This window comes from Benincasa hispida, chromosome 5 (assembly GCF_027475165.1).
Source record: "Benincasa hispida cultivar pf3 chromosome 5, pf3_genome.v1.1, whole genome shotgun sequence".
NCBI lineage: Eukaryota > Viridiplantae > Streptophyta > Magnoliopsida > Cucurbitales > Cucurbitaceae > Benincasa > Benincasa hispida.
In genome coordinates this window covers 68,338,277-68,352,378 of record NC_143482.1, presented here as the reverse complement: position 1 = coordinate 68,352,378, position 14,102 = coordinate 68,338,277, and the positions used below count along the sequence as shown (strand labels likewise).

At 33.6% G+C, this 14,102-nt stretch overlaps 1 protein-coding gene across 1 annotated transcript; it reads left to right on the top strand.

Moving 5' to 3' along the window:
- The first annotated feature begins 5,517 nt into the window (after window positions 1–5,517).
- LOC120077125 (Phosphoribosyltransferase family protein) lies at window positions 5,518–9,545 on the top strand. The gene is made up of 7 exons (XM_039031020.2): window positions 5,518–5,749; window positions 7,025–7,340; window positions 7,736–7,831; window positions 7,934–8,002; window positions 8,093–8,221; window positions 8,837–8,933; window positions 9,241–9,545. The coding sequence occupies exons 1-7, from the start codon at window positions 5,634–5,636 to the stop codon at window positions 9,369–9,371; spliced, it is 954 nt and encodes a 317-aa protein (XP_038886948.1). The 5' UTR covers window positions 5,518–5,633; the 3' UTR covers window positions 9,372–9,545.
- The last annotated feature ends 4,557 nt before the right edge of the window (window positions 9,546–14,102 follow it).

Here is a 14,102-nt window from a genome sequence, read left to right as displayed (position 1 = left end):
TGTCATCCAGTTGTTTCAGTTTATCCGCTGACAAACTCAAGTCGTTTCTATCACCTTGAGTTTGAAGGAGGATGTTGAGATATTTATGCCTTAAATTATGTATTATGCATATATTGATGCTTTAGATTAGGAAATATGTTAATCATTCTTTTTGTATAAGTTCCTTATGGAAATCTCAAAATAATACAGGAAATTATTCACTCATAAATTGTTTCCACATATACAAATATAGGGAAATGATTACTTTTAAGATCAATATCTAGTTTTATGGATTAGGAGAAGAAAATGAATTTCAATACAAACAAAAACTTTAATAAAACCAATTTTAACAATTATGTACCTAAATTTTAAGTTTTTGGGTCAAATTTTAATAATGGAGTAAGTTTGAATGTCCTAAAATTTTTAATCTTCTGATTACAAATATATGCTTTAATCAATTGGGTCAATATACAAACTAAAAAATAAGTTTGATTAACTTATGTGGTTGACAAATTATTATGATATTTAAAGTACTATTTCTTATATAATAATAAAAAAAAAATTGCACACATTTTTAAAAATGGATATTTTTTTCGTTTAGTTAGTTTTTAAAAATTAAAAAAATTTAAAACTAATTAGTTACCCTTAATAATTTTTGCATTGGTTTAATTCTCATTTATGCCTCATTTTGTAACTTCTCTTTTCATTATTTTAAATTTTTACTTATTTTGCAATTAGACAAATTTAAACATAGCTCAACGAAAATTAACATGACATTGCTTCCTAGAGATGTGGGCTGCTCTAATTGGAAATCGTCGAAGCTTCATGACATGACTTGGAATAATAACATGATGGTCATATGGTAGTTTATCATTCTTGTGAAAATCCTTCGATTCAATTTAATACATATTGTTGGTCTTTTTTAGTCTTCCATTCACTCCTAACATTTTTTAATAGGTTTGACTTTACTAATTCTACAAAGTGATATGTGCAACACTTTTTGACAGTTACTAAATATTAATTTTATAACTTTTATAACTATTACAAAATTAATTATTAGTCCTATAATCATGTATTCTATAGTTTAATTAATTAACAATCAAATTCTAATTAATTAGAAAATCATATTACATGCATTTCATGACTTTAGTATAAAAATTATCTTATACTATGGATGTGTTATGCTCAATGCAAATTGATTTTTTTTCTATTAATATAACACTTATATCAATCAATTCATGAAAATCAAACAAGCATACACTAGACATTAATAAAAATAGCTCTTTATATTTACCTAAGTAATGTCATGCATCATGCTTTTCCAATTTCATATATTTAACATAACGAAATACATTAAATAACTCATGAAATCATATATTATGCATTAATACCATACATTATAACTCTATAATATATTAAAATACATGAACATGTTTAATATATAGTGAGATTTATCTAAGTGACATCCATAAAGCATTTAAATAGCAAATGAGCTGGTAATTTGACCCCTAGGATATAATAAAGTTATAAATTACATTAGTTTTGCAAAATTTATCCAAAAAAAAAAATTCTGCCACTCTAGAACTAAACCAGACCAACCCGATTCGACCAAAACCACTTCGAATCGGATCTCAAAATTGCAAACCAAGCCAACCTAGTACAAAATCGGACCTAACCAGTTTGAACCACTCGAATCAGACCAGAATATCTTGGACTGCAGCTGAACTGGGCACGTTACGCTAACCTCTCATGAAATTGCGTCAGCATTGTAACGTTGCAACGTCTAGAAGTCGATTTGGGTAAATTTGCGACTATTCTTCCGTTTTGGCCAAAATTGTGATAAAACGCCCAAAAGTGTAGGGGCATTGCAAATTGATCAAATCAAAACATGTAAGTCTAAGGTCAAATTATATCGTAAACATTCATTTGCAAACCACATCCCATAATGCAATTCAACCCACAAAATTAGTGCAAATTTTGAAAATTTTAAGTTAATTATACGAGTTGCTCTGATACCAATTCTAGGGATAAAAGTCCTAACACAGTTGAAGAACTGAGACCTAACGCAAAATTAATTAGAATCTAAAATACGAGTACACTAACAACACGTACAAAATAAAATAGAGATAAAAAAAAAAACTCAACCTGCTGTATAAATTAAATTAAGCATGCTTTACCTATTTGAGAATTTAATCTTATAGAGAAAGAAGAACGTTAATAAACCACCACTTAGGAACCTCCCTATGAGAAAGTGGGGTTATTGCTTTGTGGGAACCGATCTCAAATTGGAAAAATGAGAAAATTTGAGAGAATTTTTGGAGAGAATGTTTCTTGAACAATTTGTGATCTCTTCATTATCTCTTCTGTTTTTTTCTTCATCTCCCACGTATACTCCGATATATTATGCGTGAGAGTCCTTAATGTGGACAAGTGATCCACGCTCATTTTATATAACTTGCACATATGAAAGTTATTATTATTTAATTTAATTAATTAAATATAATTTAATTAATAAATTCATTTAAATCATATTTAAACTATATTTTTATTGAGAAATTATACACAAAAACTGTTAATCGACCATATCATGGACAATTTGGAGGTTAAAAAACATATATGCAATTGTGAGACACTTTTGTAAAAAATCTTATTATTTCGTTTTTTTTTTTAAATTTATTTTTAACAAAAATCAAAAGGCATCTCCAAATTTTCTATTTCCTCCCATCTCTCTTGACTCGGGTTTATTCTCGACCTAAATCCATATTTTCGGAAGAAACCAATTGGACTTCCAATCAAATAAGAAAAAAGAGAAGAGAGATTTGCAATTGGATTCGTCTTCGTCCAATTTTGAAAGAAAGTGGCAATCACTTCCTTTTTCTATAGCTTCCGTTATTCCAAGCAAAAGGCTCCAGAAATGGAAATAGCAATAGAAACAGACATTTATTCCCCCTTTTCCTTCCTTCCTTCCTTCCTTCCTTCCGTCCTTGTATACGCAATTTCCATCTGAAGTCAACAGTTAAGAGCATTACAAGTGAAGACTTGCAATTTATTGGAATCGAATGGATTACACTTTCCCCAATTCCATGTTGATGGCCGACGATGGACGGCGCCGCTGCCTTTTTCTTTTTCTTAACATCTACTTAAATTACCTTATAATTATATTTATACACCTCATCTCCCTAATTTATTTATATTATCCCAAAAGTTAAGGACCTGTTTCTAGCCAATCTAAAAACGTATATTTGAAAACTTTTCATTAAAAATGGGTTCATTTCATATTTTGAGTACAATTATTTCACATTTTTTACTATCTATAAGCTATTATTTTTTTTTTTATGAGCATGTTATATGTATAAAAAAACATTTGCATAATTATTATATCATTTACAATACTTTACCTAATACATCTTTTATTTTTTTTTTAAAAAAATGAAAGCTTCTTGACATTTTTTTTAATCTCTATTTAATATAAGCATTTTAAATTTTAAAATTCAAAATCTAGATACATGGTAAACATAAAAATATTCTTTTCAAAATTTACTCTATTTTGATCCTAAAATTTGGAAACATTTTTTTTAGGAATATATTCCAGATTGTATGCAGAACACATTTGCTAATTTAGTGAATTTAAAAATAAAACAAAATCCGGATTGCCACCAAATATACCTAACATTTCAAAACTTTCATCAAAATAGAAATTCAACAAAATACTAGACAAAATCTTGGATCTGAAACAGAAATTTGAATTCGAACATTGTCGTACCATTTCAAACTTGAAAACTAGTTTTATAAAAAGAAATATACTTAGGCACTTCTCGGGTTGCAACTCACTCAAATGCTCAACCATAGGTTATCATGTGACAATTTTTTTTTTCAATTTTTTAAAAGATCTTTTTAATATATGTTGATGCCAAAATTTAGACAGAAAAAAATGCACCTGGCCTTTTTGTGACACAAAGGTAAATTTATAATTTAGAAAATAATGTGACCTATAAAATGAACAAATTCGCACACCAGTGTGGTGTTTGTCACATAACCTTTGATGCCTAAGCTAGAAAGTGTTATTGTGTAGAAAATAGGAAGTTTGAGTATTAAAATAGACTTACTTCCATTCGAGCTATTTTGATGTACTTCTAGGCGTAGTTGACCTAGAAATCTTCCGCTTAGAGATTTGGAGTTGCATTAGGTTTATCCTTTGACCTATTTGGCCAAGCATGCAATGGGGATGCCTTATTTGGCATTTGGCTAGGGTTGACTTTGGTCAAGATCAAGATTGATCAACTTATTTTAGCTATATTTTGGGCCTACAATGATCATTTGGGTTAGGGCATGCGTGAGACATGCCCCATTAGGTAATTTGTGAGGCTCAGCTTCGATTAAACCCATTTTGATCCTAAGTTGTCACCTTCGACTTGAATTATGCTATCTTCTCGACTTTGTTGTCAGCTAGATTGTCAATTTGCCTTTTGGTCCAAAATCACATATAATAAGATACACTTTTTTTCAATTGTGATTGAAGAGATGCATGAAGATGAGTACAATCATTACAAGTATTATTGTTTATAAAATATAATTTGTAAAGAAAAAATATATTTTTTTAATACAACAACAAAGGAGATTGAATCTCTAAATAGAAATGATACTAATTATGATTGAACTAAACTCCTATTAGCAATGGATAGTATTTTTAAATAAGGGGGAAACTTCAAAGCTTTTTTTTTTCTTTTTCTTTTTTTTTAAAAAAATTTAATATTTTACAAATTATTGTTGTTGTTGTTAAGAATATTTAAAATAACATAGTGAGACTATGAGATGATAGGTTGAAATTGAATGAAGCAAAGCAAGCAAGAAAAATGCCCTTTTTCTCTTGACGAGAAATGCGTTATTCCAAAAGGGAAGGAGATGGGTCCCACCAATAAAATAAAATAAAATAAATTATATATTTTCTTACATTATATTCCTCCTAATTTTCCTACGTCTTGTTTGGTAACTTGCATTCCACTTTCTAAACCCCGAATAAGGTACTCTTAACTTAGGAATTCAATATCTACATGACTACTTGATACATACAATTTCATACTTTTCTTTCATCCCCAATATTACTTCAGACGTATTGATTTGACTTCCACTTGAAATTAGACACTATTAGTTTGACCAAAACGATTTCAAATACATTCTGAAATTATTCCAAAAACTATTTCGAATGGTATCAAATATATATATATATATATTTTAAAATGACTTATTTTCGAAATTAAATATTTTAAAAGTTAAATCAAACGTATCTTAAAATTAAGCCATATTGATATTACGGAGATTAAAATAAAAAAATAAAAAAATATGATAATTTCATCCTCTAAATTAAATTAAAACTTTTCCAACACACTATGTAATTTAACAACAATATATATATATATTAAAAAAAGAACTACTATAAAGATAGCTCACATAAAATAATAATAATAATAATAATAATAAATACTGATGGTTTAATTACATCCACTAAAAAAATCATTAAAGAAAAAATGCTTTTAGGACAAAGCCGCCTCCTTATTTAACTGTCCAAAAATCTATTTCTCCCACTATCACTCCCTTTTATTCTCTTTCTTTTTCTGCTTTGAGTGAAAGCAGCGAAGTTGAAGTTGTGGGAATCAATGGCAAAGCCGCTGAAGAAGCACGTCTTCCTCTTCTACTGTGCGGAATGCGAAGAACTTGCTCACAAAGTTGCAGCTCAATCCGATTCCATCACCTTACAAACCATCAAATGGAGGTCCATTCCTTTTCATTTCCCCTGAAATGCAAATATCTTTACTCCCCTATCTTTGTTTCCCACTGGATAGCTCTTCTTTTTAGTCTTTACTTCTGTTTGTATTTACTTCTTACTTTAGTCTTTACTGGATAGCTCCCCTATCTCTTAACAATTGTTTTGTTTTTTCAAAGTAGCTTTTGATTAGCTTGTTAATGTAATGATCATCTTATGCTTGAAATTCTGTTCATAATCTCATAATTTACTGTCATCCTAACCAATGAACTATAAACTAAATGTAGACTGAGATAAAAACTTTAAGAACCCATTTATTTTCACTTGCTTTAGGGTTTAAGCAAAAATTTCCAGAACAAATAGTCGAACAAATAGTCGGTGGTGTTCATCCTTTGGTTTTATTCTTTTATTTTCAAATTTGAGCTTGTTGTCCTTTCCTTCGGAATTGTTTCGTTCCTGTTCTACTTCTATAATGTAAGTGTCTCTGCTGACTAACTATTACAAAAGAAAAAAGGTATTTAGATATTTTATATGTTATAAATATGAGAAACATTTAGTACAGAAAATGGGGAAAATTGATGAAGCCACGAACAACTCTAAAACCCAAAAAGAAACCAAGAGTTGCAAGAGTTTTACCTACCCATGTACCTATCTGTTTCTAAAGCCTAGAAGACGACTAAGATTCACAAGATAGTAAATTAGTCGTCATCTTTTTGTCTACCTATCTACTAATCTGTCTGTAGACCTCTATCTATGTTTCTCTAATCTGGAGAAGCAAATAGCACTGGCAAGTGACTATATTTTAGTCATCCATCATCTAATTATGTGGCCCAAATTCTGTTACAAATCACGTATATGCCAGAGACCAATAGATGAGGCCCCCTCACTCGCAAAAGAAACGTAGAGTGAATAAGTACAGTTTTGCGTGGGTGTCAAGAGGAATATTGAAACAAGAATATGTACTTGTATAGGGTTCCTTGGGAAAATGGCATATTATCAACGTATACATGCATGGTTTAAATTAACATGTTATTGTCCTAGCCATGTCCTAATTTTGTTGAAGCTGGCATTTTCCGATTCTCTGCGTCTGTATCTTGCCATATCTGTGCCCTATGGTTGTATACTTTCTTCTCGGGCTCTCTGTGTCATGCCTATGGTTTTTTTAAGAATTTGCTTTGTAGTTCATTTTGTTAGTATGTCAACTATATTGGTACTTATAAACTGCTTGAAGTAGTCTTTCATTTGGTTAGTACTATAATCTGATTACATTAACACTTTATACAGGACATTTGATGATGGTTTCCCAAATATTTACATAAACAATGCTCAAGATCTACGCGGTAATCATGTAGCATTCCTCGCATCTTTCAGCCACCCAGGAGCTATCTTTGAACAGATATCAGTCATATATAATCTCCCAAGGCTTTTTGCTGCTTCATTCACGTTGGTATTGCCCTTCTTTCCAACTGGCTCCTTTGAGCGAATGGAAGAAGAAGGGGATGTAGCAACAGCATTTACCATGGCAAGGATCCTATCAAATATTCCTATTTCAAGAGGTGGCCCAACAAGTGTAGTAATCTACGATATACATGCCTTGCAGGTTTGTTTTTATTGATTGAATTTATGTTCTAAAACTAAGCCCTCCATTGCTGATGATTAAGTCACCACACAGCATAGGAAGCAGCTCTGGACATGGCCTTTTGCTAGTTAGTGTAAAAAATTTGTGAATTGCATATCTATGTCTCTAGCGTACTTTTAGTTAGTTTAATGTCAGTTGCTGATTTTAATTGCCATGGCTAGCTACAGCTATCCTTATATCTTATCAACACCTTCTCATTGATCACCTTCGCATGAATTAACTTTTAGCAGTTGCTTTGTAGCCTGGGAGAACCCTTCGACATCTTCCCTCTCTTTCAATCTCTCTATTCATCTCATTGCCAATGTGGTAATATTGGAATTGTATCCTCTTTTATATCGATGTCCCTTTCAATGCAGGAAAGGTTTTACTTTGGGGATAATGTTTTGCCTTTGTTTGAAACTGGAATTCCGCTCCTGAAGCAACGCTTGCACCAACTTCCTGATGCTGATGATGTAAGCATGGTGCACAATGCCCTGAAAACTTCCTTCAAACCCCATTGTGAGTTTTTTCCCCTTCTTTAACAATTTCCATGATTTAGCCCTGCTATCGTGCAGGTAGTAATAGCATTTCCTGATGATGGAGCTTGGAAGCGATTCCACAAGCTACTTGATCGTTATCCTGTGGTGAGTTGGAGTTTATCTTAAAAAGTACAGTGTGTCGTTTATGAGTACGTTTCTCTCAGCATTCTAAAATATGATGTTGACTAATGGCAGGTCATCTGTACAAAAGTTCGTGAAGATGACAAAAGGATAGTGCGGATCAAGGAAGGAAGTCCTGCTGGTCGTCATGTGGTTATTGTTGATGATTTGGTACAATCTGGAGGAACCTTGATTGAGTGCCAGGTATTCCTCTCCTCTGGGTCCTAATCCTGCTACATACTCTTGCAAATCAGTGCCTCAACGGATCATTTGAACTCAATGCTCCATCACTTATTTGGTTTTGTAACAAAACTGCCGCGTACTAATTGTTCCTCACCCATAAGAAATTAAAAAAAAAAAAAAACAAAAATAAAAGCATTTTATACCATGACAGCTGAATATATTACAAGCTTTAAATCATTGTGAATTGGCAGAGGATTCTCGTGAGAAAATTCTCACTGAATATGTTATCAAATGCCATCAATTTTCATCAAGCTCAACTAATAATAAGATTCTCGTTATGGTTAAAAAACCAGCCCTTTTTCTCAAAAAAGGTAAATAACAAACAAACAAATAAACATTATTATTGTGTTCTCAAAAGGCCGTGAGCTGCAAAAAGTTCCTTTTACATAACATCACTGATGAAGACTTTTTATGCGACAATATCATTTCTGCACCGAATTCTAAATTTATAAGATGCATGCCTATTTTTCACATTGACTATATTTTAAAAGTCTGGTCAAGATGTAAGCTGAAAACCTCCAATCATATTCTTGAGTGCCTGCTGCATTCTAATATTTCTGCTCATTTTTCTATCAGAAAGTTTTAGCAGCCCACGGTGCGGCCAAGGTTAGTGCATATGTTACTCATGGTGTTTTCCCAAAGCAATCATGGAAACGGTTCCTTCACAAGAATGGTGAGTGGTTGAAGTTTTCCAACATAGACTTAGGACATGTTTGAGAGTGATTGTAAAGTGTTTAAAATCACTTCTGTCTAGTTCAAAATCACAATTGTATCTTTAATCACTCAAAATTAATTTAATGTTTAATCTTACATTTTTAGACACTATTTCAATACAAACAAAATTATTTCAAAGTATTAAAAACATGTTTAAGAATAATTTTGACAATAACAAAAAACAATTTTAGAATCATTCTCAAACATGTCAATAATTTCATAAATTTTCAAGTTTCGTAATCTCTATCTTGATATTCTTTTTGAAGGTTTGGAGATGGCGTTTTCCTACTTCTGGATCACAGATTCCTGCCCTCATACAGTCAAAGCCATAGCAGATAAAGCTCCTTTTGAGGTTTTGAGTCTTGCAGGTTCCATTGCTGATGCTTTGGTGATTTGAACCGATAGGTTATTGATGGGATTTCAATGGTGCGAATATTATGCATATCCTTAACAATAATCCATAAGGGTAGAAGAGTTGTCCCCCACACCGTAACTGATTCTGATATATGAGTGAATGCTGGATGACATCCTTTTTGGTGAAATTGATGTTTTAATATTACTGTTTTTGTTATCTTCTCTCCTTTCAAATATTCCTCATCCCCTATTTTCAATCTTGCATTGTCGTTTAAAAAACAGAGGGTATAGCAGAAAACCTGCAAAAGCTCAGTTAATAAACAATGTTTAAAAATAATTTACTGATTCTGAAATGCAGCTTTTAAGATATAAGTTACAATCCACACAGAGAGAGCGAGAGAAGCTTCTTTCAAATGTGCAAGTTTAAGTACAATTCTGATTATTCAAGGATCTAAAAGAAAGACGAGTATGAATTTACAATAATTAATTTGATGCAACACCAATTCTGTTGACTACATCATATCAACAACTTAATATAGGGAAGAACATCCTGGTGGCCTCCCATCTGTACATTTCTTGAACATAAAAAGGAATATGTAGAGATAGAGAAGATTGACATACAGATATACGTGGTTCACTAACGGTGTGTTAGCTACGTCCACGGGTAGAGGGAGAATAGTATTATTAGGGAGAATGTTTTTAGAAAATTATATCAAACAACACCTCTAGGGTTAGAGAGTTTATATAGCGCACTACTCTAAACCTTAGGGTTATAATCGTAAATAACTACAAATAAATAAATATGCTAAATACGAATTTAGCAAGTCCAAACAATGATAGAACTTGTGGGACCGGTTTGGTGAACATATCAGCAGGGTCATCAGCAGTACCAATTTTCATCACTTTAACTCTCTACTCACCTCTTAAGAAGTGATATCTTACATCTTTGTGCTTAGTTCTCTCATGATGAACTTGACCCTTGGCTAGGCATATTGCACTCAAACTATCACAATATATAATAGCTTGGTCATGATGCAAACCAAGATCACCAACTAACCCCCTCAGCCATATTCTCTCTTTGGAAGCTTCTGTCAAGGCCATGTACTCTGCTTCAGTAGTAGACAAAGTAACTGTAGGCTGTAAGGTTGCCTTCTAATTAACAACAGGACCACCCAGAGTGAACACATAGCTAGTCATAGACCTTCTACTGCCAACATCTCCAGCATAGTCAGAATCCGAATAACTGGTCACCAAACATTCTGTGCAATTCCCATAAACAAGACCAACATCAGATGTACCTCTAAGGTAACGAAAAATTCTTTTAACGACTTGCCAATGCTCCTTCCCAGGTTCACCCATGAACCTGCTGACAACACTAACAGCATGGGCAAGATCAGGCCTAGTACAAACCATAGCATACATCAAACTTCCCACTGCACTAGCATAAGGGATCGAGACATGTACTCCTTAGATTCAGACTATGGTGAAAGCACAAATGACAAACGAGCATTTACAGCACTAGGAGAAACTATAGGCTTAGCTGATGACAACGAAACCTGGACAATATTTTCTGAATATATCCTTTCTGCGACAAGAAAAGCTTATTCTTATCTCTGTCCCTATAAATCTCCATACCCAGAATTTTCTGTGCAGCACCCAAATCCTTCATATTAAACTTAGCACTAAGAAGATTCTTTAATTTCAGAATGTCAAACTTGGACAATGCAGCCATGAGCATATCATCTACATATAAAAGTAGATAAATCATCGAACCATCATCAACTTTGTTGTGATATACACAACAATCATACGAACTCCTATTATAGCCAAGTCCAATCTTATAGTTGTCAAATCGTTTGTACCACTGCCTTGGAGACTGCTTTAACCTATACAAAGATTTATTCAACTTGCAAACATAATCTTCTTTACCTGGACACTGGAACCCATCCGGTTGGGTCATATAAATCTCTTCCTCCAACTTTCCATGTAAGAAAGCTGTCTTCACATCTTGTTATTCAAGTTCTAAATTCTGATGTGCTATTATAGCTAGTAACACCCTGATGAAAGTATGTCTGACTACTGGTGAGAAGATCTCATTATAATCAACTCCTTCCCTTTGTGTGAACCCTCTAGCAACAACTCGAGCTTTATATTTAATGCTCTTTAAAGGTGATATTCCCTCCTTTTTCTTGAAGACCCATTTACAAGTGACAATTTTTCTCTCCTTAGGTCGTTTAACTAATTCCCAGATTTGATTTTTGTCAAGAGATTCCATCTCATCCCCTATAGTAGCAAGCCATTGAGCAGACTCACCACATGAATCAACTTCTCTATAGGTGGATGGCTCATGAGGATCCACCTCTTTAGCAACCTGTAACGCAAAAGTAACCATATCTTCAAAACCATACCTCACAGGAGGTCCAACACTAACTCTTCTAGCTCTATCACGAGCTATACTCGGTTGATCTACTTGTGGTCTAGAATTCTCAGGAAAAACAACTTTTGACGTTTTAGGCACATTAATTTCTGGTTGCACATTAGTTTCTGTAGTAACATGTTGATCTTCTCCATCTTGATGTTGTAATTTATTCACAGGTGAACTGCATCTCCACCTGTTTATCAACACTACAACTTTCTCCCACATTAGTAGACGTCACAAAAGGCTTTACAGTTGAATTAAGCATGAAATTTTCATCAAATATCATAGTCCTACTAAGTATGACTCTATTTTCAGAAGGTGACAGACTCTATATCCCTTAACTCCATCCCCAAAACCCATAAATATACCCTTTTTAGCTTTCGATTCTAATTTACCCTCATTAACATGATAGTAGACAGTACAACAAAAAACTTCTAATAAAGAATAATCTGCAGGCTTACCAGACCACACCTTATAAGGTGTTTTACAATCAATAGCTATGTGAGGTCCACGATTGATCAGATAACATGATGTATTTACTGCTTCTGCCAAAAACCTTCTAGTCAACCCTGCATTAGAGAGCATGCATCTTGCTCTCTCCAACAACGTCTGATTCATACGTTCTGCAACCCCATTTTGCTGTAGAGTATCCCTAACAGTGTGATGACGAACAATCCTCTAGCTTAACAGAACTCATTAAATTGTGATCCATAGAATTCTAGACCATTATAAGTTTGCAACCTTTTGACCTTCTTCCCAGTTTGATTTTCAATCAATATCTTCCACTGCTTGAAATTCTTGAAGGCTTCACTTTTATGTTTCATCATAAAAACCCAAGTCATTCTTGAGTAATCATCAATTATAGACAAAAAATACCTACTGCCTCCAATAGATTCAACTTTGGAAGGTCCCTAACAGTCTGAATGAATATAATCAAGTGTCCCTTTTGTACGATGAACACATCTTGGAAACTTGCTGCGATGAAGCTTCCCAAATATACAATGTTCACAGAATTCAAAATCCTGCACCTTGTGCCCACAAAGAAGATCCCTTTTTGACAGAATTTGCATCTCTTTTTCACTCATATGACCAAGTCTCATATGCCATAACTTAGTCATATCATCCTTGTGAACGACCGACGATGCAACAACAACATAACCTGTTGTCGTGGAACCTAATAGAAAATACAGTGTTCCACGCTTTATGCCTTTCAGAACTACTTCAGAACCCTTATAGACGTACATTGCTCCACCTTTACCTTTAAAACTGTAACCCTTGCTATCGAGTACACTAAAGGATATAAAACTCTTCTTTATTAGTGGAACATGCCTAACCTCTTTTAAAGTGTAGAAGGCACCATTTTGTGTTCGTATCTTGACTGAGCCGATTCCAACTATCTTGCACACAGTACTATTAGCCATGCTAACATTCCCTCAATCTATTTCCTGATAGGTTGAGAACCACTCTCTATTTGGGCACATATGATAAGATGCCCCAGAATCAAGAACCCACACATCATCAGAATGTGAATGTTCATTCACAACTAAAGCTAGATCTCCTTCATAATCGATCTCGACTTCTTCAGGATCAATCTCAACTTATGCAACAGAGGCGAATGCTTCCCTTTTGTCACTCTTTTCCTTCTTTTCCTGATTCCTTTTTATCTTAGGACATTTGGTTTTCCAATGCCCCTTTTCTTTACAGTAGTGACAAATATCATCTGACCCAGAACCCTTTGATTTCAAAGACTTTTTTTTTTTTATTATTTATTTTGGTTTGATTTTTGCTTACCAGAATTCTTATGTCCTTTATTCCCTGTAGTAGCTAACCCAGATGCCTGACTTTCTGTAATTGAACTTCTTGCATTCTGACGGTCCTCTCTCATAAGCAACGTGGACTTTGTATCTTCTAAGGTCAGATTTTCTTTCCCACCAATATACGAGTCAACGAAAGTCTCATATGACGGGGGCAAAGATGTCAACAAAATTAGGGCAGGATCCTCATCATCAACCTTAACCTCTACGTTAAGCAGATCTAATAAAATTTTATTTAATTGATCAAGATGGTCTCGTAGAGACATACCTTCCTACATATGTAGATGATACAAGCGTTTCTTCAGAAACAACTTCTTGGTTAAAGATTTTGTCATGTTAAGACTTTCCAACTTTAACCAAAGACTAGCGACAGTTTCTTCATCTGCGACCTCGATGATGACGTCATCAGCTAAACATAGCATGATCGTCGAATGAGCCTTCTCCTCAAGAGTTTGCCACTCTTCGTCATCCACGACAGCCTTCTTTGACTTACCCGTCAGCGGCACCTACAGCCCTTGCTACTTTAGTAGGGATCACATCT